The sequence below is a fragment of the Protopterus annectens genome, chromosome 1.part1, assembly GCF_019279795.1.
Source record: "Protopterus annectens isolate FY-2018-M chromosome 1.part1, PAN1.0, whole genome shotgun sequence".
NCBI classification, from domain to species: domain Eukaryota; kingdom Metazoa; phylum Chordata; order Ceratodontiformes; family Protopteridae; genus Protopterus; species Protopterus annectens.
This window is the reverse complement of record NC_056726.1, coordinates 295,640,707-295,655,601: the sequence shown is the minus strand read 5'-3', so window position 1 is coordinate 295,655,601 and position 14,895 is coordinate 295,640,707. Positions and strand designations below refer to the sequence as shown.

Sequence of the window (14,895 nt, the reverse complement as noted above, 5' to 3'; positions counted from 1 at the left end):
CACGCTTCTGAGGTTTCGTTGTTTTCAGGATTCCACTTTATGGGCTCGAAATACTGAATTTCGATATTTCGAGCTTCTAAAGTGAATCCATATATATATATATATATATATATATATATATATATATATATATATACACACACATATATACACACACACACACACACACACACACACACACACACACACACACACACACACACACAGTCAATGTAATAGTAAAAGTCACATTCCACAAGTCATGGCTTTGCAGGTTCATATATAGTTACTAGATTTGCAGTCCAGGAGACCATGGCGGAACCTAGAACAACTTCTTAACTACTGCAAAGCACTGTCTGATTAAGTGATTTGTTCAAGGTAATACAGCAGGCAAACCTTAAGATTAAGGAATCAATAATAGCTTGTAGCCTTAATCCTCATCGCTAACTACAGGACAGTCTGTAATTACAAAGAGGTTAATGCCAAAGCTGTGGAAAAAGTAGGTATATAAAACAAATAGGTCTTAATAGAGCTGCAAAACAAAAATAAAACTAATAATCTTCACACAAGAAATACTAAGCATACGTGGAAAGAAAAACAAATATGTGAAACTGACACCAAATTAACAATGTTTTTGAAATGTTCCCATAAAAAGAAATGATAATTTATTTACACATTTACTACAAATATTATAAATGTGGGCACAGAAGCAGACAGTGAAGCAACAGTATTTGTTATACCTGAAGAAATGATCCACAAATTGCAAATTGTTTCCTAAGAAAGAATTATAGAGAAGTACTGTGAAGCATAAAATATAAAGGTTGTCTGTTCCAAACAAAATAGTGCTATGCACAGAAAAATAATACTGCCTTTAGTTGTGATGAAAGGTGAAGAGTTAAGCAGGAAGCAAATTTAACTTTTCCATTAATGTATATTATATGAGTATAAATCAGTGCAAAAAGTGGTTAATGTGTTTTGTGAGGAACTTGAAATACAGCATGATGTTAAAAACTATTTTTGGGAGGCAGGATGCCACTTCAGTTTACAAAAACAGACTTGTTAACATCTGCAGTGAAGGAAAAGTGGATAAAGAGCTTGAATGAATTTAGAGGGATGGGATTATTATGGTCTATATCATAACCCCAAAAAGTCAGTTCAGCGAACAGCATTTACATTTTAAATGCCATTCGTTGAACTTGTTCTTTTGGGGGGCTGTGCCCCCACCACCACCTGCTAATTATATATACCAACTCCAAGATCACATTACAGTGAAGAAAGGGAAAATTTTCCAATCTTCACTGTATCGCGATCTCGCTATAACAATTCACTGAACAGCATTTTCTATGTAAAATGCCATTCGCTGAACTGACTCTTCGAACATGTAATATAGACCCGTACTATTAGTACATATCAAACAGGCATAGTCATCTCCTACTGTTCTAGTGGTAAAAAAAGGAAAATGCCACACATATAAGTAAACATATAATAAACTGGCTGTTTATTAAGTTCCAGACACTGATACGTAACTGTTCCTGTGAATGAAAGAGCTAATGGCCGTACTGGGGGTTAGTACTGAGATTTCTTAAAAAAACATCTAATTGTTGCTTATAAACAAACTGTGATGATATGAGGTATTGCCAGCTATGCCTGGAGAAGTAGGGCAATGGATGTGTAACATATGCCAGCACAGCTATCTGGAGTTTTGTACAGAATTATATGTCATTTGTATATCAAACTGATTTTTGAAAGTGTATTTGTAAAGCCTTGCTTTTGGTCAAAATACTACCACTTGTATTAGTATTAATTTCACTCATCACTAGTGGAGTCCCTCAGGGCTCTGTGCCGAGTCCCTCCTTTCTGGGATTTACTTCATGGAAGTCAAGGCCAGTATCAAAGGTCACTGGTTGACAAAGTCTGTAGATGATTGTACGTGACAGCAAACTAGGAGCAGTCAAAGAATCCCCACAAAAGCTAACATCCTGCAGAAGGGACTAACACAGACGAATGACTGGTGCCAAAGCCATGGCTTAAGACTCACTGCCAAGAAATGTATAACAATACCCTTTTGGTAGTCAGTGACCCTAGGAAACTATCTCACTGATAAAGTACTCCTAGGAGTAGACCCAGTAGTCAAGGATTTGGGGACATATGTAGATAGTAACCTGGCTTTTGACAAATATATGTCTATGGTCGTAAGAAAATCATTCTCTGTTCCTCAACTTATATGCAATGACGTGGCATCTAGGTCCAAGGAACTCACTGTTCCTCTGAATTTGGCCCTCATTAGACCTATCACTGAGTACAACACTCACCTTGGTATGTACCTGACTAGGCACATGTAGCAAGTGGAGCGTCTTACAGAGGTTCCTCACAAAAAATAATTCAGGGCATGAACAAATTCTTCTATGCAAATCGTCCCAAAACCCTACCTTTATGTTCTGTTTCATACAGGCTGTTGAGAGGTGATCAATGCCTGGCATACAAGGCAGCCTTGGAGTCCGCTCTGACAGACCTCTTGATCATCTGCAAAACTAATAGCATCAGAACTACTCAATCTAGAGACTTAAACCTTGATTGTGACATTAAATAGGACATGTTAGAAGAACAAGTATGCAACTCAGAGAATTCCTCTTCTCTGGAAAAATACATCCCATCTATGTGAAGCAGAGCTCTTCCTTAACACCATTTGAGTGTAACCTGCACCAGTGGATGTGAAATCAGACATTCATCTCTGTCTAGCACCTATGTCTCTAATGGACAAAGGCAGCCTGCAAATCATGCACTAGACTACATACACCCCTTAATATAACCTCTAGGCACAAAAACTTTTGGGATATATTTGGGATGCTTGGCTAGGCTTATAAAGGCCACAGGCCAATGTGGTCATCAGCCTAGAACCCCCTTTGAACTTATAAAATGAGAATTTAATAACTCACAGATTGATTATCTGGGACATGTCTCTAAATATAAAAGCCATTAATGAGGCACTTCATCCATGTACACAGACACACACACACACACACACACACACACACACACACACACACAAACGTGTGCATGTGCAGATGCGGGTGTGTGTGTGTGTGTGTGTGTGGGTGAAGGAGTTACAGTGCATGTACAGTGATTCAACAGGTCATTCCATTAGGGGGTCAAAGATTTGTATCTTGGGGAGTGCAGGCAATAGCTAAAAACGTATATGTCTCAATTTCCATGCCTTTGTCAAAACTGTATATTTATATACATATGTGTGTAATGTGTGTATATATATATATATATATATATATATATATATATATATATATATATATATATACATATACACATTTATATATATATATATATATATATATATATATATATATATATATATATATATATAATATATATGTGTATGTGTGTGTGCGTGTAGGGTTTCTACTTCATTAATACTGCTCAGTTACGGACTTCTAAAGAGCAGTGACAGTAACAGTGACTATTTTCTATCTGAAAGATATATATCACAGGAGCTGTGGAACTAGTAGTCTCCTGTGGTATTCCTTTGTTCTAGTACACTAACAATCCTTAAACTTGCACTGTGAACATTCTAAAATTCAGATTAGCTGTACGGCAAGATAATTAACTATTAATGTGCGATTAATAGTTTTCCCACTGCTTTTTCTGCTGAACATGGACAAATTATTGTATTTGACAAAATGCAAGGGAGTAGTGCTAGCATTGTGACAGCTTTTAAATGAGTCATTGTTTGTGACATTCAGGGAAAAAAAACATGGCTTGGAATACTAAATCACAACAATGAATTTGTAGTGCTCTCACCTTTTTTACATTCTTCAAAAATAAACAGAATACAGAACACAGTCTTTAAGACCTTACCTGAAATTGCTGACGGATGTTGCTGAATTCAAGTTTGGAAAGGAATTTTCTCACTTTGTCGGACTTCGTTCCAGAACTGAGTTGCACCACCCTGCTATGAGCCATGGCCCATCGTAAACCTATCTGGTTAATTATAAAGGGCCCTGGCTGTTTCCCTTGTCCGGGTTTCACCTTCATGGTGACAAACACAGCATCTTTCTCAAATTCACTTATTCCAACTAGAACAAAAACGAAGGAGATATTTATTTTCCAAGTAAAGGCAAACCGTTTAATAACAAATAGTTACAAAACAAAATTTAAAATTCAGTCATGAAGCTACCCATATAAATACAGTGGAGATTGCTGTAAATATGTTTGCTAATTAACATTCTGCTTATTAATTCTTTTTTACAGCATTAAACAGGTAAGTCCAATAGGTACAACTGTTTGGAATCACAGGTATGAACAAGTCACTTGCTCAGTATCTCACAAGATGGAAGCAGAAATGGAGCACACCTCTCAACCACTTAGTACAAGAAATGTGGACAAAGCCAAAAATAATGGTGGGACAAAGGCCTAAAAATAGGGACAAATTTTAATTATTGCTCTTATAAACTTAAACAGTTGATAGAATAACAAGCATTTTCTGAAGGAAATGGGAGTCTGAAACTCTACTGTCTACAAATTATTAAGTAACTTCATTCCTCAATGATTTGTCAGAAAACCACAAATTTTATTAGGAAAATACCAAAAATATGGGGCAAAAATCTAGACATTCTGCGAAAATCTGGATAGTTGGTAAGTATGAAATAGAGAGATCACAGATAAGACTGCATAATGAAGTCAGTGGCAGTGCTATATTGAGAGATCTCTTTTACTGCTAATTTATTTAGCAAAGCTCGGTGCAAACTCAGTGGTGTCCTTCAAGGTGGTCACTAGTGGATTAAATAAAATATATTGGAATCCAGTACGGCCCAATAATGTGGGCTATGCTGACCTATGAAACCCTAGCATACCTCCTTTTATCCCTCAGGTATGTTACTATTATATACAGGCTAATAATTATAAAGAAAAGCACACAGTACAAGAAAATTGCTGCCTGTAAAACAGAAACAAGTAGTGCTGCCTCTGAAAGCATTAACCCCCCCCCTCCCCCCCCAGGAGATAACACTTTGCTTTCACCTTTCCCACACAAAAGCAACAGCAGCCACGTCTTGACAGCTGTTAAACAGTTAGGCAACATAATTAATTTGTTGTGGTTCACAGTCTGCAGAGAAACGAAAAAAGCAGTACTGTCTTTTCAACACAAGGCTAAGTAATACCTACAGTCTCTCTGTAATATGTGACAAAACATAACAGTATGTCAACATCTCTCATACCTGAAAAAGTACTTGTGGGTAAGAACTTGGCAGAGAGGATTAACTCTATTTATTTATCACCAGTAAGTTGTATCCAGTGGTTCTAGGTTTCAGTCACTTATTTTTCAAACTGTGTGATGTTGAGTATATACAAATATACATATCATGTTACATACAAGTACATATACATACAGTATATGCATTCATACAGATATATATCAGCTTAAGAGTGTATGAATGCATGTATGTGCGTACATATATATATATATATATATATATATGTATGTATATATATGTATATATATATATATATATATAGAGAGAGAGAGAGAGAGAGAGAGAAGAGATCAAATTATAAGTGACAGGAATCAGTTTAAAGCCAGTACAAGGCAATTAACAAATAGAACCAAAGTAAAACAGGTTTTCTCTCATTTCCTGAGGCTAAATAACTAGCATCTGCATTACAGTCTGTCCACTGGTCAAGGCAAAGGGCATAGTGGCCAGCTTAGTGAGAGGTCCTTACAGTGCACATATTATTTCAGAGATTTTCAGTCACAGAGCAGGCATGTATTCGACTGATTAAAGTTAATAGACAGCAAAGTTCTTCATGATGAATGTGCTTACATTATACAATGACAAAATTCTCAGTAAACTTGTAGGAGGAGTAAGGGCTTGTGGCAAAGCTCCTGCAGTAACGAGGTCAGATGTAGTGACTGCAGGCTCTGAAATGAAAGAAAGACAAAAACTCTGCTAAACTGTAATATTATATTGAGGCAATAAAGTTAGTAGTTATTATACAAAAAAGAGATGAAGGTCCACAGTAAATCAGAGCAAGAGAAGATAGAGAAAGTATAAGAGTAGAGAGATGGGAAGAAAGTTTTTGAATGTAAGCTGAAAATAGGTTAGCAGTAGGTATAATGATAGAGAACCACAGTAATACAGTGTATGTATGTATGTATGTATGTACTTATACACACATACAAAACAAATAACTCCTGCTGTCACCTTGTAATGTCATGATATTCTCTTGTAGCTATCTTTGTATACATATATATATATATATATATATATATATATATATATATATATATATATACACAGCTACTCGCTCGAGAGACTTGAACCTCAGCACTGAAATAAATAAGACATGCTGGAGGAACAGATTCATAACCCAGAGGCTCCCTTCACTCTGGAATAAAATCCCAGTCCAAGTTAGGCAGAGTTCCTCATTGACTCTCTTCAAGAGGAATCTTGATGAGTGGATGGGAGATCGTAGGTTTAACCCGGGTATCACTTCTGTGTCACTGTTAGACAGAGGCACAGTATACTAACCTCGAAAAAGGGCAGAGCAAAATTAATTTAAAATAGGTGGTGAAAGCCAAACACACTCTGGCTAGGCTTCTAAATGCCCTAGGGCAGATAGCCTAGTATGAACCTATGAACCTACGTATAGATATGTGTGTGTATGTATGTACAGGAGTATGTTGAAAGACTGAAAGCTCAAAAGACTGAAAATCAAAATATCTAAAACTCAAAATATCATACATGAGAATTTTCCCCTTCCCCACTGTTGTACAATCTTGGAGCTGGTATATATAATTAGCAGGGGGGGCTCAACCCCCCCCCCCCAGGAGGTACAAGCCCCCCTGCATTAAACATGCTTTCGATATTCTGAGTTTTAGATATTTTGGTTTTCAGTCTTTTGATCTTTCAATCTTATGACATAGATCTATATATATATATATATATATATATATATATATATATATATATATGGTTTACTATTGAAATCCCAAAACAGATGCTGTAGAGGGATCACGTCATCGAAAAAAATACTGAAAATAAAAACATCGGACAGGCACACAGGCAACAATAATGAAACCAGTAAGGTCGACCCATCCAATTCGACAAAGTCAACATTACCCAGAGTACTTTGCCTTCCAGTCACTCCCAAGTAACGTTTTGCAGGGGGGCAAGCCCTCTGCTCCCCCTACACCCTCTGCTAACTACATATACAAACTCCAAGAATGCACTACGGTGAGGAAATGGGTACATTTCACAATCCCCACTGTACTGCGATCTCCAGATAGAATGTCGACCTCACAACATCGAATGCACACTAGCATTCACTGTTGTGGAGCCGACCATCTTCGGTTTGACCTCCCATGAACTGGAAATAAGCCTTTCAACTATTCTCAATTCGTGTGAATGCCATCCGACATCTAAATAACTGTGTGTGTCTGTATATATATATATATATATATATACACACACACACACACACACACACACACACACACACACACACACTATATATAGCTGTGTGTGTGTGTGCGCGTCTGTGCACTCTCATATTAATAGTATAATGTATATATGGTAAAACTGGCCACTACTTCTTATTATGTGTTATGGAAGTAAAAACTGAACAAAAACCTTCCCCAGTTTTCTGCATGGAAACTCTCTGAACTGACACTTTGGCCAGTAACCTATAAACTATGGAATAATACATTTGTAATCAATGAGGAGGGGTAAAAGGTAATGTTAACAATTAGCTTTGAAGCAAATTAAGTTGCATAACATAAGGAAATCACCTTTCTTGCTCATTTTTCTAAAATTTTGTTGTTCACATTATTAAAGAGAAAGAAACCCTTTCACTCATTGACGGGTGGAGAAAACAGTTATGAAAGTGTAACGCCTTGTTAAGTTTAATTCTGGTGGCTGCCCAAAAAGCAATTACTAGAAAATGTAAATCAAAGTCTATACCAGCCATACATGAAGTAGTGAATATTGTAACAGAGATAAAAGAACAGGAAGTGGCATCTTTAGAAAGGGACAGGAGCAAATCACACAAAAAATATGGAAATTGGAGGAACATTACAAGCAGGAAAATGTTTTGGAGGAGGAATGAGGTTTAAAAGAAGTCAGGAGATGAACACTTTATGTACTATCAGATTAATTACACTGCACAGAACAATACATGTGATGTATAATATTTGTAAATGTGAACTTGTTAGTTTGGTTCGATTACTTTTATATAAATTTAAGTTTGTCTATGTCACAAGTGATAATTCATTAAAGGGGGGTTTAAAAAGCAGAAAAAAGACATCTGATAAAAAGAAACAAGAGTTTGACTTTCCTTGAAAACAAACCTACTTTTGAAACTGATAATCCAGGTAATTAAACTTGGCTATATTATAATCTTCTGTAGTATTATAATTCTCTTAAAATCACTTTTACAAATGAAGCCTCATGCAAACAGAAATGTGTAAAACTGCAAACATAAAAAAAATAATAATTGTAGGAGTGAGTTTTCCCAATCCAAGTAGACTACTATGACCTCCATACACTCCAACTTACAATAATCAACTCCAAGTTTACTGCATGGGGAGAGGGACATATATGTCCTTGTAGCAGCTGCCACCACTAAACTAAATTTGGGGACATGACCAAAAATATATTTGCATAAGAAGCCAATAAAGACTGGAAACTCCAATTACACTGGATTTCTGAATTTTCTTCCTCCATTTAAAATCATTCCCTGTGTTCTGAATTTTGAAAAATGGCCATGGTTCATCATTAGTACTTCTCTGGAAAACAAAATTAAAACTGGAAATAGTCTTCTGTCAAATTTCAACTGTACTTTGATCCTCTCATCCAGATCCTTAAATATTTTTGCACAAGAACAAAAATAAAGCCTAGGAATGGACAGGAGAATCTAACAAAGTAGATTGTATGTTATCACAGAAAGGCAGCAGATATAAACAAGGCACGTCCTCTAATGACTGTTCCTACTGTTTCAGCATGTTGTAAAAACATTTAGTAACATAAGAAATAATATATCAGTATAAGGAAGCAGTTGCTTCAAGTCATTCCCCCAAATCATCATCATACAAATGTTTATTATTTTCCAGGGTTGATAAAGTTAGTTGAAAACAAAACCTATGTGTTTAGCAAACACTAAGTTTATGGTCAAAGGTGAAGTAACATGAACATTTTTTCCATATTTTTTGAAAGCCTAACTGTATAACAAAATCGACAGAAGCTGAGGATTAACTCCAGAAAGAAACAAATCAGTGAAAGCAGTGTATACCTGCGGACTGTTTCTGTAAAAGTGTACAACCTTGAAGGATTTAATAAAATCCTTCTGGGGAACAGTCAATACAGTATTAGGATTTTGTGAAACAGTGTTATTAATACCTTTAATAGAGTCCGCTACATGTAGAACACTGAAATCTTAAATATTTTACAGTTAAAGTGGTAAACCTTTCCACTGTCTGAATATGTGGAAGTAGATCCCCACAGAAGATAATTTATTGTAAGCTGTGCAGCATCACCAAAGGGCACCCCCTACTGAATGGGGTGTCATGGGGGATAAATGAAAATGCTACATTTCCCCTAATCGTAATAACGCTCAAAGATATCAGTGTGACCTAGATTGGAAACATCTTAACTGAAAGCCACTGATCCCTTAGGTGCAAGACAGAGAGATGCAGATAGTGTCTCTTGAGAACCAGTCTTTGCAAGCAAATGCAAGAAATAGGAACTCAGCATAAAAAAGCTTTAGTAACTTGTTTCAATAAACTAAAATATTCACTAACCCCACCTTGCAGTTGGCTCCTTAGAGGGTTACAGCCTGACTACCACACAGAAGACATGGGTTCAGTTAGCTTCTCTTGTTTTTCAGGAGCTGACTGACAAAGGGAAGTAGTAAAGAGGATATGCCTACTCGTTCTTCACAGGGGGAATGCAGGAATCATGTCTGTAGCCATGCAACATATAAGACTTCCTGGAGAAGACAGGAAAAACAGATGCACAGCACTGGTTCAGATGGGTAGGAGTATCTGTAAGCTTTCTTCAGTTGTGTGAGCATGTGACAGCCCTATTTTACTCATCTCTTTAAGGATCCACTAGGCCACAATAAAAAAAAATGTTCCCCATCAATGGATGGTGGCACCATGCCTCCACTAGTCCCTCCTCTGTAGGAGAAATGAATCAGTGATAAGGCTCTTGACTCCTGGGGGAATGAAGAGGCTAACTGCAATAAAGTGAGAAAAAGCCATGATGATCAAACCCAGGAAGAAGCATAAAATGAGCTAAAAAATAATCATAGTCAACTCCCCTCACGGAACCATGTAAAACCACGGATAAGGGATATGACAAGAGTTAAGAACGCAACAAGACAACTTCAAACAATGTTAAACAGAAGATATCTGGGATTCAATTACAAATGAGATGAAAGTTAGAGAATCAAAAGAAAGCGATTGCCCAAACTGATATGAACGTTAATGGGCCTCTTATCACAGCAATGTGTAGGGGTACAGTCACCAGAAATGATGGGTTCTACACCCTCATTTAATGAAGTGAATCTGAATTCAGAATTTGGAAGATGAGTATATCCTACAATTTAATGATTTCTCTGAAAAATCACCTTGGAGCATACAAAAAATATTTTTCTTTGCTGAACTTTTCTGTTTTTATCAGACTAACATAGTATCAAGTTTTTTTTTTTTATTATTATTAATTTTTATTTTAAATACTTCTCAAATACAGAATAACTGCTACTCAACTTGGGACTTTACATGACAATTCTGACAGAGATATTTAGTATTATTATTTTAAAGGAGCTTTCATCACGAGAAACTTATAAAAAAGTAGAAGTAAAAGAGAGGAAATCAGAATAATAAATAACTTTCTGCAATGCACAACGAGAGAAAGCTTTTTTTTGGGGGGGGATGTACAAAACACTGAGAAACTTTATGATGTTTTCCAAGAAAAAGCCATAGTTGTGCTAAGTCTGATAGAGGAACAATTCTTACACAAGCATGACTCTTAGGTTTCACAGTTCATAGATTACTACTAGGCCAACTGTCCTTGTGAGCCATTTTAAGCCTAGCGAATTATCCCATGAGAGAATCAAACCCTGCACCTTGTGCCTGTAAGGTAAACACCTGAACCATTACGCCAACCATGTTTCTTTAACAAGGACAGGCATTACAGTTAAGAGAAACATCAAATAAATGCCTTGTGAACAAACTGATCGATATGAGAGATACTACAATAATAAAACTCTTAAAGTACTTCAGAACTACTGCTAACAGCTACTTAGCTAAAGTAACAGCTGTTAAAGTAGAATAAAGACACATACATAAAATAAAACACACTAATTTATAAATAAAATAAATTAATTAAATATCCGCACAATGTAACTATGTACTATCATTATCAAACAAGTAGAATTTTTTTAAACTGTCTTGCCATTGTATGTTTCCACATTTTGCTGTACATGCACTACATTTTTTGGTACTGATTTGCATAACCTGGGCGGGGTCTATATTATTAACTCAAATGTTCAGAAAAGCGAATACAACTCCGTCGACACATAACTGTCGATCTACAAATCAAGCGAACTACCAAACCATTGAAAATGAAGATATCGAACGCATTACGTCATCAAAAGTGCCATTCAGGTAAGTGAAACCCAACTAAATAAAACTATATTAACATACGTTTTGCAGGGGGGCAAGCCACCCTGCACCCCCATGCCCCATGTTTGGGGCAGTGCCCCCCCACCCCCCTACTTAAATATACCAACACCAAGACCGCACTACAGTGGGGAAAAGGATATATTTCCTCATCCCCACAATCACGCTGCTGGCCAACAAACACGTTCGATGTCTTCAGGTTTGATGGTTTGGTAGTTTGCAGAATTTGTAGATCGACATTTACGTGTCGACTGAGTTGTATTCGCTATTCTGAACATTCAAGTCAGTAATATAGACCCACCTAGGCTCAACCTGGAACTGATCTCGATGTGATCAGTGCTGCACCCAGATCATCATCCTTGGGTGTTGCATTAACTGCCACCACCTCTCTTTATTCAATGCCACTCCTCTACCTTCTCCAATAGTCATGCCTGACTGTTGTAGGGCTTCTCTCATGTAATCCATCCATCTCTTAGCTAGATGTGCTTGTATCTTCTTGCCTTCTGCCTGCCTCTCCCAAATCATCTTCACCAAATCATTCACTGCTTTTCTGCTCATGTTTCCCAACCACCACAAACTGTTCTGACCTGCTCTGCAATTACAGCTACTTTGGTTTCTGCTCTGGTGTTATAACTTCTTCTTCTGTCCCTCGGTGTGCATCCTAGCATCCATCTTGAGCACATCATCTCCATCCTAGCCTTGAATACCTGACATTGTAATATACCGATATCTTAACAAACAATTTATCTTCCCTCAATACTGATCATTTTTCAAATAATTTATCAAACACAAATACTATCATGTTTGTACATGGTCTTGTATTAACTTTATTCCTCATAATTACAGCTAACCTCACCACTTACCATTTCCAACTAGACAATCAGTATGCAAAGCAAGCAACATAATTTAATAACCCTACCCTAACACCACCTAATAGCTTTTATGTGTCCCCATCATTTTTAGAATCACACTCACAAACCTGAAACAACACCGAATACTCTTTACAAATGAAAACCTCCATATTTCCTTTAAAACCCACAAAAAACTATTCAAACTTTTTAGGTGCTCAGTCACATAGCAGCCAAACTTATGCTTAGTGGTTATATCCACCCAAACCCAGACCATGAACGCATGATTTCATTAAACTCCACAATGCAAATCAATCTACCTTCTCCACAAAAAAGTTCTGAAATACTACTACTAAACCTAAATCTTAGAAGTATGCTGAATAAAATACATGAACTCCATGCGACTTTCTCTCCCTTTACAACCCAGACATTACCATCCTTACTGAAACCTGGATGAAACCACATATACCAGACACAGAAATAATCCCTCCTGGTTACAATATTTTAAGCGCTGATAGAATAGAAAAGAAGAGAGGTGGTGTAGCAATTCTCTTTAAGAACACGCTCAACTTACAAACTGTAAACACTGTAAACATAAGTATTACTAACATTAATAAAGCAGAGCTACACATAACCAGATTACAACTAAACCAGAATATATATATATATATATATATATATATATATATATATATATATATATATATATATATATATATATATGTGTGTATGTGTGTGTATGTGTGTGTGTGTGTGTGTGTGTGTGTTAACAGCCATCTACATCCCTCCAGGAAACAATTCCAGTACAGTCGAAATCATTCTCCAAAATGTCAAAAAAGACATATTACAGGAAACCATTATTGCAGGAGACCTTAACACAGACTGGATGGCATGTAACTCTGACAATCCTCATAACTACCTAAACCTCCATGGTTTCACGGAAATGAGTTCTCACCCAACTAGAATTGACAAGAAAACAGATAATCTATTTTGGACTGGTTCTTAACTAATAAACCCCAGTATTACCAAATAGCAGAGGCCTCCCAGATCACTTAAGTGACCACTTTGGAACCTACTTACTAAGAAATCACAGTAACCCTACTAAATGAATCAACTTATGCCAAGTTCATAATAAGAAAAATCATAACTTCAGATTCTACTTAATATTCTTGATAAAATAGACTGGACCGGCCTCAGATGCTGCTGTGTAACACTTCAGTGACACCTTCCTTACTATTATAAACAGACTGGCCTTAGATGCTGCTGTGTAACACTTCAGTGACACCTTCCTTACTATTCTAAACAGGCCTGCACTGCCAGGAACAGTTCGGGTCAAAGCAACTACACACCATGGTTAACCCATGAGACTTGTACCCTCCTAAAACAAAAGGGACATAGCATGGCAAACTTGGGCTAAAAATAAATCCCTCCAAAAACGTTTAATTTACAAGCAACTTAGAAACAGTGCCAAACACCAAATTAAACTCGACAAACAACACTACTATTCTAATTTACAATGGAAAAACAGAATGAATCCAGAAATATTCTGGAACAGAATCAATAATATACTTCATCCTGGCCAAACCACAACCACCCCCACCCCCCACAACGTACCTGATAGCACAAACAATGTTGCTGAACAATTTAACATATTCTTCACTGAAAGTGTTTTAGCACTGACTAAGAATAGCAAGTCCCGCACAATGCCAACACCCAACAATCCAAGCAATATTGTACACGTATTCTCATTTCGGACAGTCCCAAAACAAACTACTCCAAAACTATTAAAGAAGTTGAAACCCACTTCACTGGCAGCAGATAATTTGCCAGCAGAATATCTAAAATTAACAGCAGCTGTTATTGCCTCCCCTGTGTCAATATTTATAAACAACTCTATAACAGAACAGTATCTCCCAGCTATTTGGAAAACTGCACATATTACACCATTACACACAGAAGGTAATTCAAAAGAACTAACAAAATTGCTATGCTTTCAGCACGTTCTAAAATCCTGGAAAGATGTATCTACTTTCAACTTCTTAAACACCTTCTAAACAATAATCTCCTCTCATCGTCACAGCACGGATTCTGACCATATCATAGCACTACTACAGCTCTTCTAAGTTACACTAATACTATAAATAAATTCAGAGATGATGGCAAAATAGTGTCTTCAGTCTTTTTGGACATGTCTAAAGCATCCGATACAGTTTCCCATCCTAAGTTACTGTCCACTCTGAATAATCTTAATATCAACCCTGATGCTGTTAACTGGTTTCAAAGTTATCTATCTAGCCGCCAGCAAGCTGTGAAATGGAAGCAAGATCTATCCCCACTCCTTCCTGTTACACTTGGAGTCCCTCAGGGTTCAATCCTAGG

At 36.7% G+C, this 14,895-nt stretch overlaps 1 protein-coding gene across 1 annotated transcript in view; it reads right to left on the bottom strand.

Moving 5' to 3' along the window:
• The window catches only part of FAM234B (family with sequence similarity 234 member B), a 1,027,012-nt gene that overhangs the window by 18,619 nt on the left and 993,498 nt on the right, over positions 1 to 14,895 (bottom strand). Inside the window, exon 15 of the mRNA XM_044087023.1 lies at positions 3,850 to 4,067. Coding sequence (XP_043942958.1) covers positions 3,850 to 4,067 — 218 coding nt within the window. The remainder of the gene's footprint in view (positions 1 to 3,849; positions 4,068 to 14,895) is intronic.